The sequence below is a fragment of the Notolepis coatsorum genome, assembly GCF_963971535.1.
Source record: "Notolepis coatsorum genome assembly, chromosome: 1".
Lineage (NCBI taxonomy): Eukaryota > Metazoa > Chordata > Actinopteri > Aulopiformes > Paralepididae > Notolepis > Notolepis coatsorum.
In genome coordinates, this window is record NC_140165.1 from 304,726,767 (window position 1) to 304,739,077 (window position 12,311).

A 12,311-nucleotide genomic window follows, 5' to 3' on the forward strand; every position below is an offset into this window, starting at 1 on the left:
TACCACGCTACAGAAGGTTAATAACCCTTTCACCACCACTAGAGAAGGTTAACCCTTTCACTACCACACTACAGAATGTTAACCCCATCACTACCACACTACAGAATGTTAACCCTTTCACTACCACACTACAGAAGGTGAACCCTTCCACTACCACACTACAAAGGGTTAACACTTTCACTACCACACTACAGACGGTTAACCTTTCACTACCACACTACAGAAGGTTAACCGTCTGTAGCGTGGTAGTGCAAGGGTTCACCTTCTATAGTGTGGTAGTGAAAGGGTTAAAACCACTGGAGTCATACTTTACCCATCTGCTTTTGGCTTTACCTCAGTTTGACAGAATATGTAGATAATGTTGATATAATGCGTGCATTTATATTGTCAAAACAAAGGAAAAGTTATAGGACTATATTCTTTCAGAGTTTGTACACTGAGTTGGTAGCAGTTGTCCTCCCAGTCAACTGATGCATGGTGTGACTGGTTGGAACTCTAGTAGTTCAAAATCAAATAAAATACTGAAATTGGTGATGATTGGAAGTAGGCTAAGGCGTGCTTCCATCACCATGTCCTCATCAAGCCTGCCCCTCCAAAATGCTCATACATTTTTAGGACATTTTATGGTACTAGCGGGAATAATATTTCTCAAGTGAGGCATGTACCATATCCTAATAGTCATTACAGATTGTAGAATATATTCTACTATTTTACAATATATGATGTGTCCAGCAGTGCACACAAAAACAATAGCCATTGAGTATGGTTCAGTTTCCTATGGCTTTTAACACAATTACATCTTTAAGTTTTATGGAAAAAGGCGTTGAAGGAGACAAACTGAACCACATTAAATCCAATGGCTGTTGTGACACCCAACACAACAGTAGCCACTTCACAAGTGATACTTTCCACTTGTTGTGACTACTTGGGCTTTTATTTAGAGGCAGTTGTACCAAATGCTTTCCCTTAAAAAACGGTATCTTGATCACCTTAGAGAGGAAAGAGCCTATCCTAATGATCCCTTATCAAGCCCCCCATATAGGACACTGAAACATGTTTTGTTTAGTTTGGTATGAAACCCTTTCTTTCAATATCTCTAATAATATTTATTTTCAAATGCACTTATATAACTAGAAACCAGAATTCTAAGTCATAAAGTAACATGACGTAAGTAATAAATCATTGTTTGAAATTGACTTGTGTGTATAATGTGATTTAGTACATCATGGTCTCGTACTCCATGCACTTGCGCTTGCAAAACACCAGGGACAAAGCTCTTTGATGTCCACAGATGGCGCGGTGGTGGGATTAACGAGGGATTGAGATTGATTATTCTTAAAGTGAGTGACATAACAGATGAAATGGTTTTCGAAATAGAATCCTCTGACTGGGCGTTATGACTCCAGGCATCAAGCACTTAAGATAGATTTGCTTGCCCCGTAAACAATGCAGTTTTATATTCCCTATCGACAAAATTATACAATACATGCTGTTTCGATGATTTTGCAATCCCATACACAAATCAACTGTAGTAAAAACCTATAGTATTCCTGTGTTTCTTTCTTATACACTATAGAGTTACCACAGACATACTGTAGTGATGAATAGTATTCCTGTGTTGTTGTTTTTCCATACACACTATAGAATTACCACAAAAATACATGTGATTCACCATAGTATTTCTGTAGTGGAATATTATAGAGATTTGTGGGGAATCACTATAGTATTCCTGTGGTTTTACATTTATAGAAATGTTTAAGGATGTTTCTATAGTGATCCAGCATAGTATTTCTATAGTAATTAGCGTGTGTTAATGAAATCCCAGGAATACCAGGTTTATGTATAGTTAATTTCCATATGGGAGCTCTTGGGATGGAGCACTTACTTGTGTAAGAATAACCTGATGGATCCAACAGAACAATGAAACAAAAAGGGTGAATATGAGTGAATAAAATGAAATACGGATGAATGAAATGATATTTTACACATCATCAACGGCACAGTGTCAACAAGGATGACAACGAACACCAAGGGTGGTCAAATCATTTGGATGTAAAAACAAAATCAATAAAAAACACAATAAATGTTGGACTCCACCACATGCACATTCCAGAGCAGTGATTTCTCCTCCCAGATATAAACATAACCAGTAGAGGGCGCTGACAACCATGGAATGGAATCGTTCTCTACGTTTGAGTTCACAGCATGGCATCAATACTGCTGATACAAGGCTTTGAATCTGTGATTCTCAACCTGTTTTGCATTGGCACCTAAAGTTGATGTCATACATGAAGTCGAGACCCAATGTAGTAATGAGATATTAAAGGGGCACTTCACCAAAAAGCAATGCTGATTTATTTTGCACATAATCTCACACACAACCAATAACTCAGTTTTGCACACATCCATTTAGTTATTTATTAATGAGTTTGAATATGGCCACTAGTGATGTCATCGGGGACATTGAATCCTTGTGTTGTGTTAATTACAGCTTCATGAAATGATGTAGATGAAAAAACAGCAATTACCTTGTCTTATAGGGACTGCTACCTTATCATTTAATTGAGCTGTAATTAACACAACGCAATGTCCCCGATGACGTCACTGGTGGCCATATTCAAACTCTTTCACTCTCAATAACTGTCAAACTAAATGAATGTGTGCAAAACTGTAGAGGTTTTGGATGGGTGAGAGATTATGTGCAAAATAAATCAGCATTGTTTTTGGTGAAGTGCCCCTTTTATTTGTCCTATGGTGAAGCTGAAGTTAAAATAAAATACTCAAAAACATTTTCCCAACAGATGACTACGATTCCTTTGAACTCTGAAATGGAATGTTAGGATTAGAATTTAGCATTTATTGTCATCAGCCACAGTCATTAGAGAGAAACTAGAAGAAAACGTGCAAGGCACCAGGGACAGGTTTACTTCTCTCTGTAGGCTATATCTGTCTGAAACGTGGGTTTGCTCAAAGCTTATGTCTGGGTGTCCTGTCACAAGAAGAAAAAAGTCTGACAGGATTATTTTATGGGTATGTCTGCCACCCTGTCAAAACGTCACCCAATACCCACTTTTGGGTGGCAAACACCAGATGAGAAACACACTGCTCTAAACAACACACTGCTCCTGCGCCAGTTGGACAAACTGCAAAAAGAGTTGGTGTGGGAAACAATGTTTAATGTTTACAGTGATTAACTGACCAGGGTAAACTTTTATTGAGTAGCCAAAAACATACAACTTCTACACAACTCTGATGACTTTTTTTTTTACCCTAATAACTTAAAAGGCATGTGACCAGTCAGACTCTGTGAGGTTTTCAAATGTGATGAAATTCAAATGCCTCCTCTCCGCAGATTCTAGATAGCATGCCATCGGACTCTTAGGGTTCTATTTTCAGATAGCATGCCATCTGACTCTTATGGCTCTATTTTCAGATAGCATGCCATCGGACTCTTAGGGTTCTATTTTCAGATACAGTAGCATGCCATCGGACTCTTAGGGTTCTATTTTCAGATAGCATGCCATCGGACTCTTAGGGTTCTATTTTCCGATAGCATGCCATCGGACTCTTAGGGTTCTATTTTCAGATAGCATGCCATCTGACTCTTAGGGCTCTATTTTCAGATAGCATGCCATCTGACTCTTAGGGCTCTATTTTCAGATAGCATGCCATCGGACTCTTAGGGCTCTATTTTCAGATAGCATGCCATCGGACTCTTAGGGCTCTATTTTCAGATAGCATGCCATCAGAGTCGTAGGGCAATATTTTTGTGCCCGTGATGACGTAGATGTATTGGGAAATCGGTCGGGCGCTAGACAAATTATTTCCGTTTGCGTCAGTTTGGCAATTTCGTGGCTCGAAGAGAACCCGCTTGCGCCGAGATGAGGGTGGTGTTGGTGGAGCTGGTTGTGTGTCAATACAGACCTGTTAGGCGCAGTACAATTTTTTGGTATCCCTTTTGGCATAGAATCACGCCTGCGCCTCCGCCCACTCAGACCATGACTAAGCACAGACGCTGGTGATGTGAGCTATTTTCGTGACGGCAGTCTGGGTGAGGGCACACAGGAACATCTGTCCACGTTCCAACAAGCCGTCATTACTGATGTTAAGACTGTGCATTTCATCCCACTTTGAAGTAAATCCCGTCAACTGAACGCAAAAACCGTCTAATCGGTTTATCGCAACAAGCTATGTAACACTTGTGTGGTTATTGAATTCATGTGTGGATCGGAATCAATCCATATGCTTTATCGCACATTGAGAAAACGTCATGGTGACCCGTATTCCACAACAGGTATTCAACCAAAGATAATCGAATGAAACCACAGCGCACTATAAGAGAAGACGAGACGTGAGGACTAGAAGGAGCAGTTAGGGGTTAAGTGTCTTGCTCAAGGACACTTCGACAAACCGGGAACCTTCTGATTACCAAACAACCGCTCTACCTCCTGAGCCCCTGTCCTTGAGCAAGACACTTAACCCCTAATTGCTCCCGATGAGCAGTTTGGCACGTTGCATGGTTGCCTCCGCCGCCGGTGTGTGAATGTGAGGCATAACTTAAACCTAATGTGCACTACAGTAGTGTACAAAAATGTATTGCTGGGTCTCAGGAGGATGTGGACAGTATGAACACAGGAGTGGAGACTAAACAGTAGGCCGGCGGTCCAGGACTGTAGAAATCTAATTAAAAAGTAGTATAGGACGGTGCCGTCTTCTCCATCTGATATGCAGCACAACACAGAGATACGCGCACACGGGCGGTTATTGCTCGTATGCAAAAATTATTTCGAGCCGGGACAATTAGTCTGCTGGGTTGACTGTGAGGAAGACCGAGGACTGTCAGATATTGGATATGGACTATTATAAGATACTGTGCTGACTGGAGAACATTGATATTATGCTATACGTTATATTATTAAGGATTCTCTTTCCCTTGTGGTGGAGGAGTGACAGGAGGCCAGCCTGTAGAATAATTATCTGTGCACTGCCTCCAATAATTTTTTTTTTTTTGGGGAGGGTCAATTAATGGAGATCATGAATTGCTCTTAAATATATAACTGAATGAATGAAAATGACTAATTTCAATAGGCTATGGACCACAAGTGTACCACACGAAAATAAAAGATCCATTCATTCATAATCGGATGATGTGGCCTACTATGTCATATAATTATCTACATGCACATATTGCCATTGGATCTCTTTGGATCTGGCGTAGCCAGGCGTTGTTCTTAAAGAGCCATTACAATGATGTTAATTTAGTCAAAAGAGCTTATTGTGGAATGTTGGGAAGTCAGGAGTGTAATTTTTTCAGCTTCAGCTGTATTTGATTTGTGATAACTGTTTCAGTGCACCCTCTCTGAGCACAGCCAACTTTCAGCATGTTGAGGGGGCGTGGGCCTCTGTTCACTGAAAGGTGTCGAGTTAGTAGCATAATACTGTATAATAATGTATTCCTGCTACTCCAACTCCACCTGCTAATAATGTATTCCTCCTACTCCACCTGCTAATAATGTATTCCTCCTACTCCACCTGCTAATAATGTATTCCTCCTACTCCACCTGCTAATAATGTATTCCTCCTACTCTAACCCTGCTAATAATGTATTCCTCCTACTCCACCTGCTAATAATGTATTCCTCCTACTCCAACCCTGCTAATAATGTATTCCTCCTACTCCACCTGCTAATAATGTATTCCTCCTACTCCAACCCTGCACAGCCACCCTGTGCCATGGATGCGCTTGCATCTCTAGTCACCAAAAATAGAACATAGGGCCCTTAATGTCAATACAAGAGCGTGACAACGAGATTACACAGTGATTCCTCGACTAGTCGCTTGGTCATTCCATCCCATCTCTGAAGTGAAGAAGGTCTGACTGTGGTACTACCGGTATGCAGTGAACAGTGTGTGTGTGTGTGTGTGTGTGTGTGACTTACGGACAGGCTCGGTCTTGAAGAACACAGCGGGGCTTCTCTCACCCTCACCCTTGCCATTGATGGCTGACATCTTTACTTCATAGCTGGTCTCTGGCAGCAGGCCAGTGATGGTCACCTCGCTGAGAGCACCTGTCATAACATCAGAGGGCAGGACCCGGTCAAAGACCTGACACTTTGACAACCTGTATACATGTACAACCTGTGCTCTTGTGGGAAAGACCTGCCCGGTGTGACGTCAGAGTGGTGAAGACCATGTGTTCTACTGTTTCATCAAAAGCAAGTGGTCAACAGTAGGGATGTCCGATATTATCGGCCGATATTGGCATTCAAATGTAATATCGGAAATTATCGGTATCGATTTATTGTTTACATTTATTTAACCTTTATTTACCCAGGCAAGCAAGTAAGAACAAATTCTTATTTTATTTATTGTGAAAAGTATGCATAATGTCGTGTTTTTTGGGGGGGGGAACCCCGCATATATCGGTATCGGAAATTAAGAGTTGGACAATATCGGTATATCGGATATCGGTAAAAAAGCCAATATCGAACACCCCTAGTCTAGGTTTAGGTTTACTTTATTTGTTCAAGGGGGACAGTGTACATTAATAAAACATTTTACAAATGTAAATGCACCCAATTTTAGCCAAAATCCTGTGTAAAAAAAGGGTTAGCAATAAAAACAGAATAAAATCAAGATAAATACATTAGAATAAAAACACAACAAAAGCACATAGACATAGTAGGGATACAGGTCACAATACAGTCATGGACACAAGGACAGAGCACATCATGACATATTAAGAGACCCAGACATAGACAGACGCACCATATCCACACACACATATACACATACAGACACCTCAGTGTTGACAGTTCTGGTTTTCAATGAGCCATTCCCTAACCCAGCACTTGAATGAATGGTATGATGTGGACATCAACAGTGTACATTACAGTAGAACCTCATCTATCCACTCAGGAATGTAGGTTGTTCTAACGACTGAAATGTTTGGACTATTGAAATATGCGTGAAAACACAGGGACCTCTTCTGAAATATTTCTTATTCAATAAAGTCAATTGCTAAGTTGTTTCCAAGTGCAATATTTGGCCGAAAATGTCTTTATATAGGATATAATGTCTTTGTGAAGTATAGCGGACGCCGCTTCTAGGAAAAACAACAACAACAACAACAACAACAACAACAACAACAACAACAACAACAACAACAACATGATAATATCCGGCCGGTTCGTTTCGACCCGGTCAGTTGGGTCACTCTTGCGGTCGGGACACACAAGGTTCTGTTGTACCTCCTTGGAGCGGGTAGACCCTCTGCACCCAGCTGCCCACGCCCTGCGTCCTCCACTCCGCCTGGAACCTGAGGACGGCGACCCCCCCCGTGGCTTCGGGCTCCTGGAACTGGACGCGCGCCGTGCTGGAGAAGGGCTCCACCTCGCTGATGGACGGAGCCGACGGGACGTCTGGGCAAGGGAGGGAATGACAGGTGCATGTCAGGGTGCATGTCAGGTTGCATGTCAGGTTGCATGTTTTATCGGTGTGGAAAATCTAATTTCATTCAGATAAAGCAGCAGTTCAGTTTACTGTTCTTATCAAACAGATACAAATTAGTTTTACTCACTAAATGGACTGCATTGATATAGCGCTTTTATCCTAAGTGTTTTACAAGTTATGCCTCACATTCACACACCGACGGCGGAGACGACCATGCAAGGTGCCGACCTGCTCATCGGGAGCAGTTAGGGGTCAAGTGTCTTGCTCAAGGACACTTCGACAAACCGGGAACCTTCTGATTACCAAACAACCACTCTACCTCCTGAGCCACTGTCCTTGAGCAAGACACTTAACCCCTAATTGCTCCCGATGAGCAGTTTGGCACCTTTGTGTGTGAATGTGAGGCATAACTTAAACCTACAGTAATGTGCACTACAGTGTACACGAATTAATTGCTGGGTCTCAGGAGGATGTGGACAGTATGAACACGGGAGTGGAGCGGCTCGCGTCACATGCTGGCATCACCAGGGTCACTCAACCCCCCCGTTGCACTGATCACCTTATCCGGCCTAAACTTGCCCCACAATCGGGTTCGACTCTACACACAGTATTTGCTGCTTGACTTTTAAAATGATTTACGAGAGGCAAAAGACAACGTAAAAACAAACTAGACACATGCAAATAGCGATTTTTGAAGGAATGCCAAAAGAAAAGAGGGTCTATTTAAATTCATAGATTCACGTGGATCATTGCATTATGCATTATGCTGAGTTGAGCACCTCGGACGAAGAAGCATATGACTCTGTTCTCAGAGGAACAACGTTTTCATTATCTACAAGATGGATGGTGAGTTAGGGTGTTAAGTTAACCCTTTCACTACCACACTATAGAAGGTCAACCCTTTCACTACCACACTATAGAAGGTCAACCCTTTCACTACCACAATATAGGTCAACCCTTGCACTACCACACTATAGAAGGTCAACCCTTTCACTACCACAATATAGAAGGTCAACCCTTTCACTACCACAATATAGGTCAACCCTTGCACTACCACACTATAGAAGGTCAACCCTTTCACTACCACAATATAGAAGGTCAACCCTTGCACTACCACACTATAGAAGGTCAACCCTTTCACTACCACAATATAGAAGGTCAACCCTTGCACTACCACACTATAGAAGGTCACATGACTGTGTGGCCAGGTTCAGCTCCAACTCCATAGTGAAGTTTCCGGACGACACGGTGGTGGTGGGTCTGATCTCCGAGAACGATGAGAAGGCCTACCGGGAGGAGGTTGATGTCCTGGCACGCTGGTGCCGGGATAACAGTCTACTCCTGCACATTGGTAAGACCAAGGAGCTGATCGTGGATTTTAGGAGAATACAGCAGGGGACTCACACGCCACTGTGGATAAATGGGGCTATCGTGGACAGGGTGAGCAGTTTTAAGTACCTGGGGAGTCCGCATCACAGAGGACCTGACATGGACGGCCCTACAGAGAGTGGTGCGCTCAGCAGAGCGTACTACGGGTATTGCACTACCACCCCTGCAGGACTTATACAATAGCAGGTGCAAATCCAGAGCCTGCAAAAACATAACTGGATGTTTTTCTATAGTATAGACTTAGGATAGCATAGTGACATAGGGTAGAACTGTATATTGTATAGAAGTGTACATAGGACTCATTGCCTTTTGTATTTTATCTTAGTATTTTTATCATGTCTATTTTATTCTATTAATATTATTATTTGTATTTTTTGCACAATCGAAGCGGGCATTTATACCACCTTCATTTCACTATATGTCTTGTGTATTTATGTGATGAATAAATTCTTGAATCTAGTGAAAGGGATAACCTTCTGTAGTGTGGTAGTGAAAGTGTTAACCCTTTGTAGTGAAAGGGATAACCTTCTGTAGTGTGGTAGTGAAAGTGTTAACCCTTTGTAGTGAAAGGGATAACCTTCTGTAGTGTGCTAGTGAAAGTGTTAACCCTTTGTAGTGAAAGGGATAACCTTCTGTGGTGTGGTAGTGAACGTGTTAACCCTTTGTAGTGAAAGGGATAACCTTCTGTAGTGTGGTAGTGAAAGTGTTAACCCTTTGTAGTGAAAGGGATAACCTTCTGTGCTAGTGAAAGTGTTAACCCTTTGTAGTGAAAGGGATAACCTTCTGTAGTGTGGTAGTGAAAGGGTTAAGACAGTAGAGGTTGACTACATTCCCGTGATATATAATGCACATCACATTCACACTCCCGAGTGATTTGGATGGACTTCACAACCGCGAATACGCGAGCAGTCCATAAAAAAGTGATATGGTTCTCCTCGAGGGTTGCAGTGTTGGGACTGACCGGCCTGGATGAGGATGAACTCCCTCGACTCGGTGCCCATCTCGTTGGAGGCGGTGCAGTTGTAGCTCCCGAAGTCGTTCTCGGACTCGGGGGTGACCTGGAGGGAGAGTGAGGGAAGCAGATGAACGAGCGGATCGAAGAAGCGGGACCTAATCGGGCTTTGTGTTCAAACACTCCGGGACGTGTGTTTAGCGGCAGGTTATAGTTTATCGTGTGCTTTTTGTTTGTCCGCTGAAGGAGGACCCCTCCTCTGAATTATTTATCCTGTTTGTTCCAGGACGGGAGCTGACAGAGCTCCCCCAATTCACGTCACTGCCCGTGAAATCTCCATGGCACCAGGAGGATGCTCCGTGTGTCTGTGCGTGTGTGTGAGAGAGAGAGAGAGAGAGAGAGAGAGAGAGAGAGAGAGAGAGAGAGTGAGAGAGAGATAATGATAGGGAGAGGCAGGGAGTGAGTGTGTGTGTGTGTGAGAGAGAGATAAGAGAGAGATAAGAGAGAGAGAGAGAGAGAGAGAGAGAGAGAGAGAGAGAGAGAGAGAGAGAGAGAGAGAGAGAGAGAGAGAGAGAGAGAGAGAGAGAGAGAGAGAGAGAGAGAGAGAGAGAGAGAGAGAGAGGGTCTCATTCTCCAAGGACTTACGACAAAAAGGGCTTTCTCTTAGGGCCGTTTGAGACCTTTTCGGGCCGATTTTGGGATTCACCAACCGTCCCAATAAAACATAATATAATTAATATTATATTATAATATATTGTCTATATTAATTTCTTGCCCTAAGAGAAAGCCCTTTTGGTCGTAAGTCCGTTGGAGAATGAGACCCAGTGTCTTTTAGTTTTTATATTTAGGTACACAGGCTGATTGTGAGGAGCCCCCTGATGGCCAAGAGAAGGGCAAAGCAGTTAGCAAGGTGCTGTTCAGTCTCTGCCGTTATTGGTAGCCGCTCAGTACGGAGGAGAGACGCTGCTTTTTATATCCACATAAAGTGTCTTTTTTTGCAGGTGTTACCTTTTCACCTGCTACTGTTGTTTTCATCACGTCTGTTATACATCTACGTTTAGTCATTTAGCTGACACTTTTATCCAAAGCGGCTTACAGGTTTGTGAGCCTAGTATCCTGTTTGTATGCAACGATGTGGCCAATCAGGTACTTTTCTGTCTCTCAATATCTGATTGCATTATTAGTGTTCATGTCCTTGATATACTTGTATTTATGTGGACATAAATAAATCATGTGTGTGTGTGTGTGTGTGTGTGTGTGTGTGTGTGTGTGTGTGTGTGTGTGTGTGTGTGTGTGTGTGTGTATAGACAGTATGTGTGTGTGTGTGTGTGTGTGTGTGTGTGTGTGTGTGTTGTGTGTGTGTGTGTGTGTGTGTGTGTGTGTGTGTGTGTGTGTGTGTGTGTGTGTGTGTGTGTGTGTGTGTGTGTATAAACAGTATGTGTGTGTGTGTATCCTCGCTCCTGGGGGGGTCATCAAAACGAAGCAGGCTATTCTCAGTCCTCGCTCCACAATGGTGGAACGAACTCCCCACCAAAGTCAGGAGGACAGATGAAACCCGGACAATTTTACACCTAACTAAAGTCATCTAAAAACACACCTCTTATATCTTTTATCAAACAATATCTGAAATAATATCTTTCAAAAACGATGTACGCTACTACTATGCTACTATTCTTTTTTTTTTGTATTTTATTTTTTTATTCTTTTTTAAAACAAACATATAAACAAACATGACAACACACGATAAGATATACAAGCATTAATTGTCAGGGCACATCCAATGAGATCACATTTTGGTTAGTTGTTTTATATAAGATATACCCATAATACCTGTTATCTAAAAAAAAACCTACATACATATGCTCAGCTCGAAACCCCCCCTCCCGGACCCCACCTTGAGAAGTACCTCCACTATCCCTCGCACCTAACCAGACACTACCATTATAAGCTAGCTTTTATTCTCTCCACCACTTCTAACCACATTGACATTTTGGATTCATTGAGACCCAGAATTCTTGCTGTAGATATTTCATGGTAAATTACATCGAGATATGTAAGAAACCAAACTTTACGGCACATTTTTTCCGGTTGAAACCAGCGTGATGCGATCAGCTTTTTGGCTACTGTGATACCCGATAAAACCAATCTCTTTAGCTGTGGATTCACTGCAAACTCAAAAACATCATTCAACAGCAATACCGAGGGGTGTACAGGTATATTCCAAGATACGAGTTTTGATATTTGTTGGGTCACATCTTTCCAGAATGCCTTAACTGGTGAGCAGTCCCAATACATGTGCATAAATGTCCCTTCGTCCCCATTTGTACATTGGGTGCATTTGGAATCTTGTTTGAGCCCCATTCGGCACAGTCTTATAGGAGTCAAGTATGTCCTGTGAATATAGTTAAGATTGATTTGTTGATGATCCGGGTTCCTTGATGTAAGTCGGACATTTGCCCAGGCTCCTTGCCAATCAAAGTCATTTTCCAGGTCTGGTATATCCCTCCTCCAGACAGAGT

At 42.4% G+C, this 12,311-nt stretch overlaps 1 protein-coding gene across 1 annotated transcript in view; it reads right to left on the reverse strand.

Moving 5' to 3' along the window:
• ncam1b (neural cell adhesion molecule 1b) overlaps positions 1-12,311 on the reverse strand; it is a gene marked incomplete at both ends in the record, with an annotated part of 188,861 nt that overhangs the window by 23,847 nt on the left and 152,703 nt on the right. The window contains 3 exons of the mRNA XM_084310955.1: positions 5,939-6,067; positions 7,250-7,420; positions 9,802-9,898. Of these exons, the coding sequence (XP_084167081.1) occupies positions 5,939-6,067; positions 7,250-7,420; positions 9,802-9,898 (397 nt within the window). The remainder of the gene's footprint in view (positions 1-5,938; positions 6,068-7,249; positions 7,421-9,801; positions 9,899-12,311) is intronic.